General features: G+C 52.9%; 8 protein-coding genes across 8 annotated transcripts; 3 read left to right on the forward strand and 5 right to left on the reverse strand.

Moving 5' to 3' along the window:
* Positions 1-146: 146 nt before the first annotated feature.
* N7498_008797 (WD40 repeat domain-containing protein) lies at positions 147-1,809 on the forward strand (the record flags this gene model as incomplete). The annotated part of the gene is made up of 3 exons (XM_058455859.1): positions 147-684; positions 744-907; positions 964-1,809. 3 exons carry the CDS (start codon positions 147-149, stop codon positions 1,807-1,809), a joined length of 1,548 nt encoding a protein of 515 aa, XP_058305847.1.
* Positions 1,810-2,317: 508 nt separating this feature from the next.
* N7498_008798 (uncharacterized protein) lies at positions 2,318-3,177 on the reverse strand (the record flags this gene model as incomplete). Its single annotated transcript, XM_058455860.1, has 3 exons — positions 2,318-2,395; positions 2,461-2,695; positions 2,750-3,177. The coding sequence occupies 3 exons, from the start codon at positions 3,175-3,177 to the stop codon at positions 2,318-2,320; spliced, it is 741 nt and encodes a 246-aa protein (XP_058305848.1).
* Positions 3,178-4,986: 1,809 nt separating this feature from the next.
* N7498_008799 (glycoside hydrolase family 128 protein) lies at positions 4,987-5,790 on the reverse strand (the record flags this gene model as incomplete). Its single annotated transcript, XM_058455861.1, has 1 exon — positions 4,987-5,790. The coding sequence occupies one exon, from the start codon at positions 5,788-5,790 to the stop codon at positions 4,987-4,989; it is 804 nt and encodes a 267-aa protein (XP_058305849.1).
* Positions 5,791-9,181: 3,391 nt separating this feature from the next.
* N7498_008800 (frataxin family protein) lies at positions 9,182-9,856 on the forward strand (the record flags this gene model as incomplete). Its single annotated transcript, XM_058455862.1, has 2 exons — positions 9,182-9,529; positions 9,581-9,856. The coding sequence occupies 2 exons, from the start codon at positions 9,182-9,184 to the stop codon at positions 9,854-9,856; spliced, it is 624 nt and encodes a 207-aa protein (XP_058305850.1).
* Positions 9,857-10,549: 693 nt separating this feature from the next.
* On the reverse strand, positions 10,550-10,866 carry dph3 (CSL family zinc fnger-containing protein; the record flags this gene model as incomplete). The annotated part of the gene is made up of 2 exons (XM_058455863.1): positions 10,550-10,609; positions 10,672-10,866. 2 exons carry the CDS (start codon positions 10,864-10,866, stop codon positions 10,550-10,552), a joined length of 255 nt encoding a protein of 84 aa, XP_058305851.1.
* A 167-nt stretch (positions 10,867-11,033) lies between these two features.
* Positions 11,034-12,375, reverse strand: N7498_008802 (uncharacterized protein; the record flags this gene model as incomplete). The annotated part of the gene is made up of 4 exons (XM_058455864.1): positions 11,034-11,319; positions 11,384-11,988; positions 12,049-12,147; positions 12,232-12,375. 4 exons carry the CDS (start codon positions 12,373-12,375, stop codon positions 11,034-11,036), a joined length of 1,134 nt encoding a protein of 377 aa, XP_058305852.1.
* A 569-nt stretch (positions 12,376-12,944) lies between these two features.
* Positions 12,945-15,545, reverse strand: N7498_008803 (putative transcription regulator BDF1; the record flags this gene model as incomplete). The annotated part of the gene is made up of 3 exons (XM_058455865.1): positions 12,945-13,271; positions 13,331-15,374; positions 15,442-15,545. 3 exons carry the CDS (start codon positions 15,543-15,545, stop codon positions 12,945-12,947), a joined length of 2,475 nt encoding a protein of 824 aa, XP_058305853.1.
* Positions 15,546-17,685: 2,140 nt separating this feature from the next.
* Positions 17,686-20,210, forward strand: N7498_008804 (WD40 repeat and Utp12 domain-containing protein; the record flags this gene model as incomplete). Its single annotated transcript, XM_058455866.1, has 2 exons — positions 17,686-18,255; positions 18,311-20,210. Exons 1-2 carry the CDS (start codon positions 17,693-17,695, stop codon positions 20,208-20,210), a joined length of 2,463 nt encoding a protein of 820 aa, XP_058305854.1. The 5' UTR covers positions 17,686-17,692.
* Between the last annotated feature and the right edge of the window lie 92 nt (positions 20,211-20,302).

A 20,302-nucleotide genomic window follows, 5' to 3' on the forward strand; every position in this document is an offset into this window, starting at 1 on the left:
AGGATGCAAGTGCAAGTTGACAGAACGTCGATCATTCAACGGTGATGTAAATGTGCAGCGGCTCACCGCCTTCGGACGCGCCTGCTTTTCTTTTTCGCGCGAGACAGTCGGCGCGTTCGCAATTGTCCTTTTCGCCTCAGCTCCTCATGGACAATGCGCACCCCAAAACCCGCAGGCGAGATCCTCGCTCCCAGTCACCAGTCGAGTCCTCATCCGACGAACTAGCTGCGGGCTCCGAACATGACGAAGCCGAGCGCCGGCGAACCAGCTGGAACATCCAGAAGAATTTCACGCCGCAGCGCCCCAGTGCAAAAGAACGCCGTTACAACGAGTCTGCAAGCCCAGATGAACTGGCTGTCGATGCTGACGAATACTGGCGCAGCTCCCGCAACCGTCGCAGTCCCTCGCCTATCAATCGCCGCGGGGACCTGAGTAGCCGCGAAGCAAGGTCACAGGACGAGTCGGATAGTCTGGGAGATGATCGGATGAGCAATGAGGATGGGAATCATGCAGGAACTCTCGATGCCATGTCGGACCGCTCCAATACCCCCGCGCCTCTTGCTGAAGGCCCGCCTCCGAAGCCTGAGCAATTGAACTACAGAGAGAAGTTTGTCCTACGGGGTCACTTGCGCGGCGTGTCTGCGGTACAGTTCTCTCCGTGCTGCTCTATGATAGCTAGTGCCGGTATGTTGCTTTGCCTTTCGGGTCGTCAAGAGAATACCACTAATTGGTCTTGTTTATAGGCGCCGATGCGGCCATCAAGGTCTGGGATACATTGACGGGCCGACTTATCTACACCTTTGAGGGCCACCTGGCAGGTATCTCCACGCTCGCTTGGAGTCCTGACGGTCAATGGATTGCGTCCGGCTCCGACGACAAGACAATCCGTTTCTGGAATGTGACTACCGTATGGGATGCCCTCACTTGCGTCTCACAGGACTTGCTACTAACTTGACAATGCAGGGCCGAGCTCATACAAAACCCTTCGTCGGCCACCACAACTACGTGTATCAAATCGCATTCGCTCCCAAGGGCAACATTCTCGTCAGCGGCTCCTACGATGAAGCCGTCTTCCTGTGGGATGTGCGCCGAGCGCGCGTCATGCGCTCTCTCCCCGCCCACTCCGACCCCGTTGCTGGTATTGATGTCGTACATGACGGCACCCTGATCGTCTCGTGTGCGCTGGACGGCCTGGTCCGTGTCTGGGATACCCACAGTGGCCAGTGCCTGCGGACACTGGTACACGAAGATAATCCACCCGCTACCTGCGTCAAGTTCTCGCCGAATGGTAAGTACATTCTGGCGTGGACACTCGACGGTTGCGTGCGTATGTGGAATTATGTGGAGAGTCGCGTCGTCAAAACTTTCCAAGGCCATGTCAACAAAAAGTACAGTCTGTCTGGATGCTTCGGGTTCTACGGTTCGCCAGATGTGAAGTACTCGCCGCCTCTGTGCTTTGCCGTCAGTGGCAGCGAAGACGGTGCCATTCTCTGCTGGGATCTTGTGAGCAAGGACATCCTCCAGCGCATCGAGGGACACACCGATGCCGTCCTTGGTGTCCACTCCGGCAAGCTGAACGGCAAGCGCCTGCTCGTCAGCTGCGGCTTGGACAAAACAGTCCGAGTGTGGGAGGAGGTCTTCGAAGGTCAGGGCCAAGACAGTCCGCCCCCTGTTTCCGGGTCTTGCGCTGAACCTATCCAAAACGGTGTCTCTACTGGCAGCGACTTGGATGGAGATAACGCAATGACCGATGCTCCTCCCGACCCGTCTACTGCGACTACGCCTGCAGAGGACGTGATGATGACATGACCATAGTCTCTTACTTCATTTTGTGTTTCCCTTACTTGCATCGGCGGTCGGTCTTTTTAGGAAATACCCTTGTGTCTGGAGGCGTTTGATGGGATTGATAATACGGCATGAGAATACATAGGAGTGTCTTTTTTTCGGGGAGTCATACTTGCCTATCTAGCTAGAAGAGTAAATGTGCCTACCTTCTTTCAAATGGTCCAACGATAGGAGTACAGTCAACCTCATTTATGATACGTCCTACCATCCGAGAGAAAGTCCGTGTTACAACTGTTTGGTTAGTAGATAAATATCTTGCTATCCCTTTTTGCCGGCCGACTAGCAGACTTCTTATAGTACTGACAGGGGGATGATTTACTTGAATCTTTAAAGAGAACGAAGATAAAGATTTAAGCATTATATTAAGTTAGAAAAAATATGTAAGGTGAACATTTATGCCCAGAGACTATAGGAAAAAAGAAAGGGGGCTCTGAGCCTCGAACCGCCACTGGTGGCCGTAGTTGAAGTAGGCTTAGAGGTAGACCGAACCGATGCGGCGGTTGTCATCGCTGCAGTTGATGTTGAAGTCGTAGAAATAGCCGCTTTGATGCTAATTGAGCTGGTCACAGATGAAGTGTCAACGCTATCGGTCTTTGTCGAACTTGCGCTGCTAACGGAGCTTAGATCGCTTCCACCATCGCCGCATTGAACCACGGTCTCCCAACCACCGGCCAAAATATGCTCCCACCAGGTTGTTTGATTACAAAGAGCAAAGTAGTCAAAGAAATATGCCGAGCCGGGTTGCTCATGTGCGTTTTGGAAGAACTGGACTGCACACTTGTCGCTACATGGGAAGTCGGCTCTGGCCCAATCGGAGCTGTTGGGATAGGTCAAATAGCAGTAATCAGACCTGCGGAAATATAAGCATATGCACCCTGAACAAACCACCATGTACCGAACTCACCCGCTCTTGGCACAGGATTGGCCGTATTTGTACTGGAAAACCTCGCCCACGCTGGCCACGGGAGCCTGATAAACATACGTATTCCCCTTGGCAACCCCGGCTAGATCGCCGTCCGTGTCGCATGCGGCCTTGACGTTCTTGACATACTGGGATAATGAATCACTGCATGTCGTGGTGCACATAGCCTGGAAGTCCGAAGGTTGCGGGTTGAAGTTAGGATTCATAGACGCCACGATCTCGAGGAGGGTTTCATCGCAGTTGATATTAGCGCTGTAAGCGTCCTTGCAGGCCTGTGACGTTGTGTTTGCTAAGACCTTGGTTGTATAGTCCCAACTAGGACCAGAAGTATTGAGACTGAAGGTAGCAGTCACCTGCCCCAAAGCAGCGGATAACGCGAAGAGACGAAAGATCGTGATGGCGGAGGCCATTTTGCTGAGAATTAGAAAAGGGCGACAAGAACAGTTGAAGGATAGTATTCCCGATAGGAAGAAATGAGAGACGAAAGGTGAGGAATGGGGTGTGTGTACGAAAGTAATCCGGGGTAGGTCACGGCCTATAAATGCTCGGAATTATTTACGAACGTTAGAGTTCACTCGGCGTGCCCGGGAATAAGTAGTTATAAGCGAGCTTTAGTCCCGATATGGAGCCGCTATTAGATGGCTCCCGAACTTTCAGGGTCATTTTACCGGTAGCTTACTCACCCATCCGTACCCTGCTGCGCAGGCTCAGTGAGCGAACGAGGGTGTTTTCGGGGACTTCGATGTAAGTAAGATATAGACTAATGGGGGGCATGCGATATTACAGTGCTTCGGAAATCGGTGTCACCGCCTATTGTCTTCGATATTTCTAGAACATTGATGCCAAGATCTGGGCATAAATTCCTGAGGGTGTGTCAATGTTTAGATATGATTGGTTCATGTACTCGGACTAATGCAGTCAGACTACAATTTCTTGTCCTTGGCTTTCTTTCTGGACCAATTGATGAATTACTATATTCCTGCATGGCTAAAGAGGATCTAATAGAACCGCGTCTAGCAGCTAAGCGAGTCGACCCAACAAGAGCCCTTCCGAGCGTCATTCCTAATGCTCTTCACCAACCACTAACCAAGGTCAAGTAGATACAGCCAAGCTACTCGAAGTTGGTATTCAGGGGTGTAGCCTCCATTTTCTCGCTCTGGATGGCTGGTGTCCTAAAGCACAAACTCCATATCGTCATCGTTGAAACGTGGGACATACGTGCCTTGGTTGACGGCATCGAGGATAAGAAGAGAATATGGCAGAATCCACAAGCATTTGATTATTGAATTTAGAGGTAGAATAAGTACAAGAAGGCTCAGATAACAACGGCGCTAACAAAGGGACATCAGAACAGTGAACATGCCAAGCATTTAGGTTTTCGATCCTGAGAACAGTGGGTCCACTGTTATGAGTCCCACCCTCTATACGAGCACCAAAGACCCTCTCAGGATCCATATTATTGCTAATCGAACAGCCTATTCCATTCACCTGGGACATGTCCGCCTCACCGGGTCTCTCCACCCTCCTCCCACGAACCACGCCCTCCAACGTCCTCGCCAACCCATCGCCAACCTATCGCCAAGCCTGCACCAAGACCCGTAGTTCCCCGTCGACCCTCATAGATCCGTCTAGAATCCTAGTGCTCTTGGCACCGAAATATTTGCTGTCTTGGCGGGTCGCTGACCCATAGTATAAGCCTGGCTAATCAGAGGTGGCGTGGTGGATGAAGTGGGTGAAGGAAATGAAGTGGCGCTCGAGGCGAATGGGGCGAGGGAACGTGTACCCCATACGCGCCCTAAGGCGAGGCGAGAGGCGAGAGGTTGTTGCCACTGAGGGTTTTTCATTTGGGTCTTTGTGTGAGTTTGGAGTCTGTTGGTGGTAGTGGGATTAGGTATAGATTGCTTCGGTTAAAGTTCTTGATAATTGGATAAGTTCAGGTTCAGGCACACTGTAGTTCACTGTGAACGTACTGAAATTACTGGGTTTACTCGAGTAAAAAATCGGGAAGAAAGCTTTTTATGATATCTGTAACTCCTAAGAATATGAACACGGAAATTCAGAATAAACGCAGATGAGAACCAACAAAGTGCCGTGAACCCGAAACAACAGTTCTGAACCATGCGCCTCTTATAGATAGAGAAAATCCCATCTCGTTATATTCGACCCTGCGAATATCTCATATATCATATCCATCCCCATCAGTCAACAATTTAGGAGACTTAGGAGGAAGTGGAAGTGTAAGCCTCACCAGCGGCGTTGAGGGTGTTGCCGTTGAGGAGGTAGTTCTCAGCACACATGAAGTAGGAGTAGTGCGAGACCATATCCTGAGAGTCCAACCAGGGAAGGACAGTGTTGAGGAAGGCGGCGGTGGTGGCGGGGTCGCCGGTGCCGGAGACGTCAGAGTTCAAGGCAAACTCGGAGACCCAGACCTCGGACAGGCCGTACTGCTGGGCGGTGCTGATGGCCTGGGTGACGAAGGATTCGAACTCCTCGGCGGTGTTACCGTACCAGTGAACAGCGAGACCGGTGATGCCGCAGGAGCTGCAGGAGCCCATGAACTCGGTGAACCAGGACAGGCCCATGCCGGGGGTAGTGGAAGAGGTCACGGCGGGAGAGATCAGCTTGGCCTGGCCAGAGTACGGGGTGATGTACTGGTTGTAGTAGGAGGCCGCCTCGGAAGGGCTCATGTTGGCCTGCGAGGTCATGTCGGGCTCGTTGAAGCCCAAAATGTACTCGCTGCCGCTGGACAGGGCAGTTTGAATGGCAGTGAACCAGCCGCCAAAGTCCGAGGAGCTCCGAAGCATGGGGACGTAGCTGACACCGGAGGGCAGGACGCCGTACAGCCACATATCCCAGTTGTAGGCCCAGGACACAGCGCCAGTGCTGGCAAGAGGAGACACAGTGGTGATGTCGTTATAGGCAGCGCCACGCTTGCTAGTGGAGCGCTTCTGCACCTGCACGGGGGCCGCGAAGGCAGTGGTGGCCAGAAGGCCGGAAGTGAAGAGAGCAGTGAATGAGACCATTTTGGCTTTTCTGTTTCTTCTTGGATTGTTGCTTGTTCACACAGTAAATGAGTGAAAGTAGAGAAACCTGTCTCGGTTGAAAAATGAATGTGATTGAAATGAAGGAACACTAGACCGTGCGCGGCACAGGAACTAGAAGGATCAAGAGATCAAGGAATGAATGGAGAACTGACACAGCAGGCTAAAGAAAGAAGAGAAGAAAGATAGAAACGTGAGGGGAAAGGAGGGTTTTATCACGGGCGACAGTGTGCGCTGTTCTGGCGCAACCACTTGGCCGGGGCCACTTTCTTCATCATTTCTACGGGTGGACCAGGACAGTCAACAGCCATTGGGCCCCTGCAAAGGTGGTACATCCGGGTCTGATCACCCATGGAAACACAGACGCGATTCAAGGAGAACCAGGGGGAAGGAGGGCGTGGATCTTGGGGTTGACAGCCCCGAGGCCTGGGCTGATTGGCTGCACCTCCTGTCCGGCCAGGCGCTTTCGATACAATTCAGGCACTAAAAGCGACAGAGCGGGGCTGCAGAGAAGGAAATTCTTTCTTCTATCAAAGAAGAGGTCCGTTCGAGGCACTCCACAATACCCGGCCAAGAGATCCGTTCGCACTCCACTGAAGCCTGGACCGCGTGCAACGGTTTCCTAGTGCATGTTCGGGACTAAGTCGGGCAGAGCCTGATAGCGCCAGGCAAAGACATGCCGAACAGATCGGAAACAAGGTGCCTGACCACCGTGCATCAGAAAGGGTGCAGCTCGGGTTTGGTGACACCAGGAGCTGATCATTGGACGACCCTTGACAGGTGAACGGCGCTTCATGTGAATATGTGCGTAAATAAGAGGCCGGAGGGTTAAGGTGGAGACCGGCTCGCGAGCCGTGGGCGATGCTTGCGTGGATGAAGATGTGAGTGGAGAAAGGTAGGGAAAAGTCGAGAGTTCCATGGACGCATCCAGGGCAGCGGTCGACCGTGACCTATCACATGGCGACGACCTACATCTCTTAATTTCAAGAGGTTACAGGTCTAATTTCACATGACGTGAGAAAAACAACCGTAGAAAAAGACGACGGGACGTTCCAAAATGCTTCTCTCACAATGTGAAAACCGTTAAGGAACATGGCATAAAGATCCAATGACGGCATCGGCCGGTCATAGGCGATCGGATCTGTTCCCGATCGCTAGTGTTTCACCCTAAACCTTGACCCTTCGGTCTTGGTCTGGCCCTTGCAGGCCCCCAGAAGGGCTAAAGGGGATTCGCTGGGGCTGAAACACCGGCCCCTTCTGATCGCCCTGCTGTCGTCACTCTCCCCTCTTCATGCGTTCAGGTACCGGCACGACTGCGCTATGGCTGCTAAGCATTGCCGGACCTGACTGGCGCCGGCAACTCGCGCCCGCGGGAATCCGGCATGCTCCCCACCGAGCGTCTACCGACACAGGGCGTGTTTTGCGTTTGTCATCGGTTCCTGTATGTGGAAATTGTGATTGGGCATGGGAAGACGAGTTCCCACCTTCCTACTGGTGAACCCGTAATTGACCGACCCAGTGATGCTGGCTCAGGAACTCGGCGCAGCGTCTGGCCCGCTTGGCGATATCCACGACTCAGGGCCCGAGCATCTTCGCGCTGTGTTTCTGGTATGAAGTCTGCGACCTGTCATATCGATTCCTGATACTCGGGTTGAGACGATTGTTGAACCGGGGTCGGAGGAGGACAGCGGCGAAGTGAAGAAGTCGTTCGTTTGGAGCCTCGAACAATCATCCACCTTCTTCAACTTTCTTCAATTTTCTTCGATCGCTTGCCACACCGTCGTCTACTCCGACTATTGCCGTTGTGACCTGAAAAATCGATTAAAAGTATGAATTACAACACACACCTCGCCACTACCCTAGTGCCCAGCCTCGTTACGAATGGGATCCACGCCACCTCGCAAGCCTCCGAGTCCTTACGGAGTACGACAGATGGGTACGACTTGATTACGGATGCACAGCAATACTGGCCAGATCCGAAATGGCGTAGTTGGAAATGTTGCGATCCCATGGGCACAGCCATTAATCTCCGTAGCTCGGTCCATTATACCTAGAACGTGAGAACCTGCTCAGGTGTGAAATGGACGGCGAAAATCACACCTTTCGAGGCTAGTAATGGCCTCGTCACTTATAACTTCTAGCGGCGAACTCATTGGGCTGATGCTAACTAAGCATCCTCCCATCTGTACATGTTTACTAAGGTTGATTATGTCTCAACGAGTTCAAGGTGGTGGCAAACGTTTCTTTCCCAAAGGTTCTTTGACAGGTCTATTGCCTTTGATAGGCATCCCTCGAGACTATTGGCTTGCGGCATGCAAAATTGGTTAACTAATACAGGCCCTTTGCTGATGGAGCCTCGATGGCTCAGCCATTCATAGCCGTTGTGTAGAAATCTCGTTGCCACACTCCATCTTTGCCCATTGCTGACCTAAAGGACTGTGATGAGGTGTCGCTTGCAGATTGACCATTCACCTGTATCTCTTCATATGCGATTGTGATCTTCAGAGAAACCCTTTCGGTGTTCCTGATGGTCAAAACACCTGCAGGCATGCATACCGTACACTCGATTTATTCGTTGTCGAGGCGACCCAAACAGATGATCATCCAGCAAATCTGAGCTTGTGGATAGCCTCTTAGCGACCATCTTTGAATGGATCTCTGGGTTTGACTGAATAATAACCACGAGGTTGGTAGCCCGCGCGTCTCCCTGAATATAGAACAAATTACTGCTCTCGACGAACACACCTGAATCCATGACTTCGGCTGACGAGGTGGAAGAGTGTGAAGACATTGTTGTTGATTTCTCCTTCACCCAGGTGCAGGACTTGCTCATCTACGGCGTCTCTCATCTACTCCATTCCTCATTTGCCGCAAGGACGGTCCTGGTAGAATATGGAGTGCCCCATGGAGGGAAGTTTCCACTCAAACATGGAAATGTGACTTTGTCTACATCATTGGCAAAATTTTACGACAAGGTGTACGCGAACACCATGCGCGCAAATACCTAGGCAGATGTGATCCTTGAGTATTACGTTCATGTTCCCTTACCTAGATGGTTATCAGGCAATATAACTTGCACGCGTCTAGTGGTTAGAAAGATTTCCAGAAAGATGCATTAACCACCAGTCCTATCATATCTTCTCTACCTCTTTTTATTCTCTCTACATCATTTTCCCATCATGAATACCCTACAAGACCTTTGAAAGATCTCTACAACTTAAGCGGAATAAACATCAACCAATCAGCATAACTGCCGTGATCACCCCAATCAGGAAGGCGGTGAGCCCTATGATGTAGCCTCGACCTCTCCGCATCCCGCAGCTCCAAGCTCCTCCTCCTCCATTTGCATACTCAACCACGACCACAATTCACAATGTTCGCCCGCACAGCACCCAGACTCATGCGGTACACCGCCCGCCCTTCTCTACGCAGCCCAGCAATCTCCAAACCCGCCGCCCTCCGCACCACCCCAGCAGCCGTGACCTCGGCTCGCTCATTCTTCTCTTCCCCGGCCTCCGCAAAGGGCATCCAGCCGGACTCAGAAGACCCCAAGCCCCCGAATCCCCAGGCCCCTGTTGCTGGAGCCGGGTCGCATGTCACGGAGCCTACACCCTTGACTCCGGAGGAGTACTACGAGTACTCGGAGCACTACTTCAACTACCTCGTCCAGCACCTGGAGAAGGCTCAAGAGGAGGGTTCCGATGTCGAGGCTGAGTACAGCGTATGCTAATCCTCATATCTGTCTGTCAATGAATGAATCTAACTATCCCAGGCCGGCGTCTTGAACATCTCCGTCCCCGCCACCGGCACTTACGTGCTCAACAAACAACCCCCCAACAAGCAAATCTGGCTCAGCTCGCCCATCTCCGGCCCCAAGCGGTATGATTGGATCGTTGAGGGTGACCGTATGCATGAGAAGCAGGACACGCGCGAATTTGCCAACGGGCAGTGGGTTTATTTGCGTGATGGGTCTAATCTTACGGATTTGTTGAACAATGAGTTGACCCTTTCGTTGCCGAGAGATATTTACTCGGAGATTTTGGACTGATTTGGACGTCGTTGTTCATTTCACTGGGGAAATACCTCAAGTGCTGTAGGGGTGAGATGAGGCGGTGATGTATTTTACTAAAGTATACAAATTTTTCTTTGATTGGACTTGTGAGAGTGTGGATTTATATGGATGTAGTAGTAAGATTGTACTCATGTGTTATGGACCGATTTCAACAATTAAGTATTTAAGTGTAATGAGGGTGGCTCTGGTATGTTGGGCTCTTCTCTCAAGACATAGGTACATCCAAAACCAGGCGGATAGTTGTTAAGTCATTCTTAGCAATACACTCGCGCTTTCCGCGTCTCACTGGGGCAGACCGGCCGGGTTGAGTCTCAGTTCGAGTCAACTGTAAGACTGCCATGCATGTAGGTTCAACCGAGGAGGGGCACAACCCAAGGCTCGAGAGATCGCCAGGTGGTGCTTGGGATTATTTGACGTTGTGATCCACCGCAAAGCACGCGACCGACACACAGAGACCCCTCACGATCGGCTGCGAGTCCATTATGTGGCAAGGGAATCTACTTGGGAGTAGATCGCAGCGAGGCGGCGCTCGGTGGTCGGTATCCGCGGTCTTCGTCGAGAAAGAGTCGGGGTCGTCGGTGGATATTCTCCGGTCGAAATTCAATTTGGTATTCCGGTGCAAAGTACTGAGAGCCGGCAAGGAATATAATTTCACTGCACACTCATCATTCACGCCTGGATAGCAACGGCTTCCGCATTCTGATCACTGTCCGCCTTGGGAAGATCGGCCTATTCAGAAAGAAAGTATTAGCAACGTACACACCCTAAAGCCCTTAGATATAAGCACATACCAAGTCAAAGATAACGCGAATCATCAAACTGCAGCTGGGACACACAGCGATCTCCTCGCCGTCGCGCAGATCATCGATGCAAATCTCGAAGCGGTCGCCGCATGGGCACGGGAACGTGTAAATCTGCATGGCCGGGTCGAAGGTCATGTCTTCGATTTCGATCTCATCGTATATGTTGAGGCCTTCGTCTGCCATTTTGTGTCTTTTCTCGGGGCGAGGGGTTGAGAGTGGGAGTTGAGAAGTTTACGCGGATTCGGTGGCGGACAAAAATTGGCGGGTGGTCATGTGACTGCGGAGTATATCCCAAATTGTATTTTGATTGATTATTCTTGTCATATTCAATATTTCAAAGGTTGTTCTTATTACTCGCCCAGTCGTGCGATTTCCATTCGTACGGTCTCGACTTCTTTTGCCAGGGAGCCGTAACGGCGTGCGATCTCTGTCATCGTGCCTCCATCAGGTCCGCCGCGATCTGCCCCCGCGGTTTCAGGGACTTCTACGTGTCCGTAACGCTTTAGTTCATTGATGGCTAACTCTCGTCGCTCATCCAGCCGGTTCTTTGTTTCGCGGATATGTTGCTTGTACCGGTTGAGCGCACCCAGTGTTTCGGGTGTGTAGAGAGTTGATGCTATCTCGAGCTTGGTGACTCTGTGGGCTCGTTAGCAACAACTTCGAGAACATAGCCTGAAATTCAGAATGGCGGGTAACGTACTCTAGCTTTCCCTCGACCCCTTGTGCAACTGTGGCCAAGTGCTCCGCCTTGGCTTTCGTCGCCCGCGCAAAGGCTCCATATTTCACCCGTTCAAGAACCACAACTACCCGCTCAAACACCTGTGTTTGTACCGCCAGCAATGCAGCTGCAGTGGCAGCCATCTGTCGGCGCGCGGTAGGCAGATCTGAGAGTTGCACACGGCGGAGGGTCCGGATACGGTCTGCCAGCTGCGACGCGAGGGGTGGGACAGGCGCCATTGATGTTCGGACCCGTCGGTCTCGGGCGCGTGCACGGGCATAATGGTCTGAGGTCGAGCGGTAATGGGCGGAGATGTTTTGCGGCTTTTCGTGCAAAGGTTCTGTGTTGGGGCTGGTCTCGGCGTTTGTTGTTGATAGGCTTCGGAGCTCATGGATGGCTGCAGAGAGAATTTTTGAGAATGGGAGTATCAGGGTTGGGATGTTTGAGTAGAAGGCTTCGAGCTCGGGGGCCAGTAGAGAGAGCGCATTGTCTTGTGTTGGTCCATCGGCATCTTGCGAGCTACCTGGGTCGATTGCACTGCGTGGCGTCTCGAGATAGAGCGATATGATGGCCAGATTATCATGACACTAGGGCACACGGGTTAGAACCTTTCTTCGGACAGGATGGCCATTGCATTGGCTGCGCACCTCGTTCGGGAGCCCGCTGTCCGCTCCAAACGCCAGCTGCTTGAGTGTCCGCTCCTTGATCCGCTTCTTTGCGCTCCGTATCTGACATTGTTTCAAGTCCTGTTGAATCGGAATGGTTAGAAGCCGGCATCTCTCTTTGGCCATTGTTATGATGCGGGTGGTCCTGGACGCGCCGCGACGTACCTCTGCAACTGCTTCTCGGGTCGGGTCTGCACTGTGCGCGCGAGTTGAGCCATCGGGGTTCAGGAGGTTCGCAGTAAGGCTCTCGTAGAGTCGTTTGAACTGCGGATTGTTCTCGAGAATGGAGGGGTCACAAGGGGGTATCATGGCGTGGAGTAAAAAGGGAGGATTCACCGCCGGGGATCGACAATGGCACCCGAGCTACGAAGCTAAACAGCTTACAAGAACTAGTCTGCAGGTACAGTACATTTTATGACATTTCCGCATTTATTTCGTAATCATACATGTGAAGCAAATCGCTTCAGATCAATCCCCATTTTTCCACCCGCAAGTTCATCGAGTAGACCTTCCTATCAAGGAAGTGCGACGGAACGTACACTCGGCAAGAATGAACGGGTAAACAATTCGAGCAAGTCAATCCATGGACCCGGACAGGTTCCGAAATTGTCAAGCCCAGAGTATCAAAGCCGTGTGTCGAGTCCAGGATATCCGAAAGAAGAAGAAAAAAGATATGTACAGAGGTTCTTGATCGTCTGAAAGGAGAACGGGTTTGCACAGGAAAGCAACTTTGCTGGGTCCGAAACCAGACAGTGGGTTAGATCAAGAACGAGGGGAAGGAGTCGGTCAAGGAGAACAGGCGGAAGAGAATATCGACGCTTAGAACGCAAATCAAAGCAAGCCGTTTCGCGAGAAACAGCAAGAGGCCAGAAGGGTATCTACTCCTCCTCGCTCTCCTCCGAATCGTCGTCGTCAGACTCGTCCTCGCTGGACTCGTTGGGTTCGACGGAGGGGACCGGGATAGGGGAGCCACCGCCCTGGAAACGAGACAGGTTGCTCTCCAGCATGGTGATCTGAGCCTCCTGCTCGTTCTTGCTCATTGGCTTGTTCTTCTTAGGCTTGGAGGGTGCGACGTTGCTGGCGGGAGCAGAATCCTCGTCGTCCATAAGGTGAGGAACGTTCTTCTTGACGAACTTGAGAAGCATCAACAGCACATCATTAGGCAGTTCATCGATGTCCAGTTCAATCTCAGCCTCTTGGGTACCCTGGATTTAAAGATTAGTGTCTGGTGCACTATACTATGACTTCGTAAGTGAGAGCTTACCTTCAGAGCAGGAACGTTGTTCTGAATGATCTTGAGGGCTTCCTGCATCTTCTTGTCGGGAAGGCTACTGATGCCGTTGGAGATGACCTGCTTCTCATGGTATGTGACGAAGCGCGCCTTCTCCGGCTTGAAGCTGGTCTTGGTCTTCTTTTCCTTCTTGCTGCCGCTCTTCTTACCGTCCTTCTTACCAGACTTGGCCTTGCTGCCAGCCTTCTTGGACGACGGAGGAGTCTTCTTCTTCTTGTTGGTGATCATTTCGACTTGGCGAGACATCTCAGCGATCTGGCGCTGCAGGAGAGTGAGTTTCTCAGTGTCCTCATCCTCCTCCTCGCTCTCCTCGTCACTGTCCTCGTCGGAGTCGTCGGTCTGCTGATCGTGACTCGGCTCGTGCTTCTCCAGATATTCGGCCTTCTGCTCCCATTTCTCATCGAAAACCGCTTCCAGTTGCTGTCCAGCCGCGTAGGTGGGATCTCCGGCAATGTTGAACCGGTAGCAGTTCTTGAACATGAGCCTCACGTCAGACTCGAACTCTTTGGCATTTTCATACTGGCCAGTCTTCAATTTGGACTGAATGGTAGACAGGTCCATAGGCTTCTTGATCACGCTATGGTAGGTGGGGATGTTGAGGGCAACGGGATCCACGGGCTGGTAAAAAGCCCATGCAATTAGCTGGTACTTGGGCTTGTGGAGCTCGTCGAGAACCTCCTGGCAGAACCGCAATTCCCACTGGTACTTCTTCTTTTTCGGTTTGGTGGAGTAGGGAAGATCCCGCTTAGGAGGGTGAATTGAACGCTTGGGACGGCCGTCAGGGTTCGTGGAGTCACGACGAATGACAGGCAGTCCCTCCGGGCCCAGTGCAAACGTGGTGCTCTGGGGAGAAGTGGCCTTGGCAGGCTGGCTACCAGTGGACGTGCGAGGCTCCCGGCGAGCAGCCGAGGTCTTCTCTGTCACCTTCTTCGGCTTCTTCTCCTCCACCTCATCAGGCTTGGGGATGTTCAGCATCTGCTTCTTGAACGTGGCTTGCAGCTTCTGACCCTCCTGGGCAACCAGGTGATCGGGGCCGTTGAAGGTGAGAGAGTTCCCAACCATCAGAGCGAAATCATCAGCAACCGCCTGGGGAGACGAGTACTCGTTACCCTTGAGCTTCCTTTCCATGGTGCTCAAGTCCATGGGGTGGGTGATGACACTAGTGTAGTTCGGAATGTTCAGCCTGATGGGATCCACGGGTTCGCGATAGAAGCGCGAGTCATGCATGCGCTTCAGGCTTGACAGGCTCTTGGAGATGAACTTGTGCTGCATCTTAGTGAGTCCGGACTGGCCACCTGCAGGCATCGGACCGGGAGTCTCGGCAGCGGGGGTTGGCAGCGTAGGGACTTTGAAGTCGACTGGTGCCGCATCCTCGCCCTCGACCTTGGTACGTTTGGCAGCTGGCTCCTCCGCGGGATCCGCCTCGCGTTCGCGAGAAACCTTGGAAGGAGAGTGAGGAGCGCTGGGAGCGTCCTTCATTTCGTGATCTGTCTGGAGAGGTGGCAGACTGGGGGTTGCGGATTCAGTGGAGTGGTGAGGAAGCTCGGTGCTCACAGGTGCAGGTGCGTTCTGCAGACTATCGATAGCCATCTTGTCGGGAATGTCGGCTGCGCCGTCAAGTGGTCCTGAGGTCACACCAGTTGCAGGGACGGGTGGCGGGGTGGAGGTCGTCTTGTCCGCAGATTCGGTAACAGCAGCCGGAGTAGCGGACTCTGAGGCCTGCGGCTGAGCGGGCAAAGTTGCCTCCTCGGGAGCCTTAGTTTCTTGCTTCACTTCTTCAGTTGGGTTTGGTTCAGCCGTCACTGGTGTCTCGCTCTGAGCCGGCGCGGGTGGCGCGGGTGGTGCGGGAGAGTCCGCTGAAGGCGCAGGGACAGGTGACTTCGGGGGGGATGTAGCATTGCCAGTGCCATTAGTAATTGAAGACTCGTGGGGGGTATGGCCGTTCATCGCGCTTCCGTTGCTCTCAGTTGCGCTGATAGGGACATCTGATTTGATCTCTCCAGCTGCAGCTTGAACGCTTCAAAGTAGAGTTAGAATACGGTTTGCGGAAGGGAAGAAGCGCATTCAACGACATGATCTCTTACCTGGTAGGGGCGGCATCAGGCGCAGATTTTCCAGTCGGGGAAGGCGCAAGCTGAGGCTTCTCCTCCTTCATAACAGGAGTAGCCTCGGGAGGCGGGGTCGCCATGAAGGGCAGCGTTCCAGAGACCAGAGTACAAGCTTTCTAGAACAGGGAACGGAGAGGTGAGAGCGAAGCTATCGGCGACTGCTTTTGGCGCAAGTTCAACTGGATACACAAAACCGCTCTCCGCGCGCTGTCACAGGCAAGATTTGCGATCGCGGAGACCAGAGACACGCGATGAAAAGGAAAGGCGATAAGGGTAAGCGGAGGATAGCCGGGAGATAGGAAGATAGGAAGAGTGGAGAATGCGATCGGAGGCGAAAGAATTTATACCGCCAAGAAAACGGCAGTTGTGATCACGTGGGCGGTGGGAGTGGGTGGCAAGGCAGTCAGGCAACGATACCGGAAGAGGTAAGTCACGGGGCCGGGGGGAGGTGAAAAAGGGAAGGTCAGGAATTGATGCCTGAGGTGGGAAGGTGTGGATAAATAGGAAAGGAAATTATGAAAAATAAATCATAAATGGCCGGGGCGGGTTAATAAGGGTAAGGGGTGAAACGCGACGCGAGACGCGTTGTTATGGTTTTTAGGGGGGTAACCAAGGATACGAAGGGCAGGGAGGGCAGGAAGGGGGGAGGCGGTCAAATAAAAATAGGAAGCTCCAGAGACGGAAGCAGAAAAATCCTCGGAGGGGATGACAGAATCCTTAAGTACAAACGGGCGCCTTGCGCAGCAGCGCCGCGAGTTCCACCGACTGAACTAAGCCGGATTCTCCTGGCTCCACCTGCTTTCAATTGGTGAAAGGGGTTTATCCCTGGCCCTGATTGGCCTCTAGGGGTGTACCGTACCGTATCGTCGATGATAAAAATTTTCATTCATCCTTATACCGGAGTGTGCTAGGGTGTGAATGAGGTCATTACATGGTGTCATTCAGTTGTGATTAAGATCTGAACTATACACCTCTTACATGCCACTGTATAGCTCATTAGTGATAATCAAGATCAACACCCCTGAGCCCTAGGGTTCGCCGAATACGGCTAGCGTGTGATGCGTCGATTCCCGACGAATACACGTGACTCGTTACTATTCCGGTATGAGCAAGGTGTTCTCTTCTACTCGTATAGAATGTTCAGATGAGTAGGTGAATCAGACACATAGTAGTCAGATCGCAAGGAGACCGCGGGTTATGGCAATGCCGGAGTCTTACTCGGGTAGGGTCTGCAGATCCGACTGGCCAATCCACTGAGCCTCTCAGCTGGCCCTTGCCGATTAGGCATCATCTCGCATGGGCTGGGCCAGACCAAACACGGTACTCTCCGCAGTATGTCTGATTGGTGAGAAACAGTCAACGGCCCTGATGATCTGGATATCGTCAAATCACATCACTACTTCGTTTGCATGCCTCTATTGCCTATCACCCTGAGGCGCGATCCTTCAAGGGCCCGATGTCTATTCTCTCATTTACATCACAGCGTAATATCTTGCCACTATCTCATTAGCAACTAAAGAAATCAAACACAGAACTGGGGAAAGTATCCACTTTCTTCGACCGGTCAATTGGAAGGTTCTTTGAGCCTCGACCATGTATGTTTTCAGTCATGTTTCGGTGCATATCAACCTTGGAAAGCAGTCTGGTAACAACTGGTATGCTTCTAAGGTTGATTTGATTTAGATAACAGACCAAATATTCACTGCGACCGAGGGTTTGACATCTTTGGACAAGTCAAGTGCTTGACAATGTCGAAAGATCTGTCAACCCACAATATATCGTGGCCATCGTGAGCTACCAATTTTGGAAGGCAAGGTTTGGGGTGCGAACCCACAATATGATCCTAAAACAAGGACCTAGAAGACACCCAAGTCATCACTCAGAGCTTCTTTCAACGCAAATCACCAGATCCATTTGTACAATTACTATTGCTGCTGGTATAGTTCCAAATGAGGAGTCAAGCTGATTAGATAAGGCCCGACCTCACCGCGCTATGCTCTATCGGGACTAGCGCCGAGCCCGACTACAGAACATTTTTTTCCTTTCCGCAACTGCAAGACCACCAGAGTCCCAAAGCCCCATCGTTCTCCCTCGGGCTGTGAAAAAAGTGTGACTGGTGATATCCGAGCTTTTATAGGTTGTCGGTGTCGCTACTCTCCATATACCCCCCACCAAAAATCCGAGGTATCCTGGAAGCAAGGGAAAAAAAGCTTCGGCAAGAAAAAAAATGGGCAAGAAGACATCTCGCCCATCCACCAAGGTCGGCTCGGCCGCATCGCCAGCCGACGGACTTTCGCAATCCGGCAGCAAGTCTTCCATTCTGCGAGCCGCTTTCTCTCCGTCGGAGTACCAATTGGCCCTTTTCGCGTCCGTTATCCAGGGCCTGGATGCGCAGCACCTCCGCATCCACGATACCAACACCGGCAGACTACAGTGCGAGCATGCCTTGGCGCCGAAGGAGACCATTACCTCGCTCGACTGGGGCTACTATGGCGGCCAGGGAAAGAAGGGCGACCAGTCCAAGAAGAAGCGCAAGCGCGGGTCTGATGTCAACGGTAGCGTTGACGGTCTGGACCAGGGAGATATCGTTGTCGCATTCGGTACCAGCACTTCGGATATTCGGCTGTATTCGCCTTCGGAGGACAAGGTCGTTGGCACTCTGACCGGCGTGCATGACAAGGGTATCAAGGATTTCAAGTTTACCGCTGGCCGCCCGGGTCAGGAGGCTTGGAGTATCGGTGGTGATAACAAGCTTGTGCAGTGGGATCTCCGCACTGGCCAGAGCTCAAGGTACGCATGGCTTTTGATTCATTATCGGAAGCGCTTCTAACAACTTCTCGTGTAGGACGATTCACCTGCCCGCATCCTCGGTCTTTACTGCTCTCTCTCGTCCCGTTCCCTCCACCACGCCCGTCATCTGCGCATCCCAGACCCCGTTCTTAATAGATATTGAAAATACCGACGAGCCGCCTGCCAAGTTCCCCGCCATGCGCAACCAGATTCACACCGTCATCTCGTCTTCTTCGGAGTCTGCTGGCTCGGGTACTTTCCTAGCATCTGATGGCGAGCGCTTCATCAACGTTTTCGACGCCTCCAACCAAAAGCTCGTCCGCAACCTGGTGGCGGATCAGGATGTGTCCTTCGTGTCCCTGTACAACGCTGGTAACTCCGCGCTCGAGACGCAAGTCCTCGCCGCCGTCACCGAAAATGGAACGATCGAGTTCTTCACAAAGCCCTTCGCCCAGCCCCAGACTGCGCAGTCCACCAGTGCCAAGGCCAACCGGAAACAGATGACCCAAAAGGCGAACGCCTCCCTCAAGATTATCCGCTCCGAATCTTCAGATGCCTGCGTGCCCGTGGTATCTACCTCTTTCCAGGGCCCTGACATCATCGTTGCTTATGCCGAGGGTGGTGTCATTCCGGTGTTCGAGCGTGTGAAGCTCGTTGATGAGACTACTGACGAGCTTGCGTTTACTGGCATCAAGGCAGTTGTGAAGAGCAAGTCGAGCTCCGCCATTGCATCCGTAACAACAAACGGAGGCAAGAATGCCGGTGAAAGCCAGGTCAACGAGACCCACGCTGTTGTGGAGCAGGGTAACTTTGTGGATGACGATATTGAGATGAACGACGATGCCGCCTCCGTGTCCGGCAGCGAGGAGGACTCTGACGATGAGGAAGACACCAAGCCCGCTACCGAGAAGAAGAGCAAGCCCACCAAGCAGACCGCTGCTGACGAGGACGTTGAAATGAAAAATGCCGAACCGGAGGATGAGGAAGAGGAGGAAGAAGGTGCTGAGCCATCATTCGGCGAGCTGCTGCGCGCCAACGCCGGCCAGGAGGTTGATGTCGAGGCCGAGCTCGACGACGACGTGAACCTGGGCGCCCTGGTGCCTGGCAAGCCCACCGCAGCCGTGCAACAGATCCCTACCGGCGTGTCACTTGCCACCGTCCTCACACAGTCCCTGAAGACCAATGACAACGGCATGCTCGAGTCCTGCTTCCACACCAACGACACCTCCATCATCCGAACCACTATCCAGCGCCTCGAATCTTCCCTGGCTGCTACCTTGCTCCAGAAGCTCGCTGAGCGACTTTCCTCCCGTCCTGGTCGCTATGGCCACCTTCTCGTCTGGGTGCAGTGGACCTGCGTCGCCCACGGCGGTGCTTTGGCCGGCCAACCCGAGCTGTTGAAGCGCATGGCTACCCTGTACAAGGTCATGGACCAGCGCTCGTCGAGCCTGCCTTCCCTGCTCCTTCTCAAGGGTAAGCTGGACATGCTGGATGCCCAGCTTGGTCTGCGGTCATCGATGCGCGGTGACGGTGACGATATGGATAGCGAGGATGAAGACAACGTTATCTACGTTGAGGGCCAGGAGGATGATGATGACAGCGAGACCGGGGCCAAGCCGCGGACGAAGTCGATACGCGACCAGGCATTTGACGAAGACGAGTCTATGATGAACGGCGTCGACGAGTCCGAAGATGACGAGGACGACGGCAGCGAGGAGGAAGATGAAGACGAGGAGGGATTGCTGGACATCGAAGCCGAAGAGTCTGCCGGCTCCTCCGACGCCGAAGAGTCCCTGGAAGAAAACGAGGACGACGAAGACGACGACGGCGCTAGCGAGGGCTCGCTGGTTGATTTCGTCGCTGATACAGAGGACGAGGAATCCGACGATGCCATTGAGCAGCCGCCGCCGACAAAGAAGAGCAAGACGAGCGGGAAGAAGGGAGGGCGGACATAGATGGGTTTCTTTGTACCATTTTGGAGGTGGATTTTGTTTTCTAAAAAGAATTTATATACTGGGTTTGCATCGACCTGCATTTTTCAATCTCG

The sequence above is a fragment of the Penicillium cinerascens genome, assembly GCF_028974065.1.
Source record: "Penicillium cinerascens strain IBT 15544 chromosome Unknown scaffold_4_segment0_segment0, whole genome shotgun sequence".
Taxonomy (NCBI): domain Eukaryota; kingdom Fungi; phylum Ascomycota; class Eurotiomycetes; order Eurotiales; family Aspergillaceae; genus Penicillium; species Penicillium cinerascens.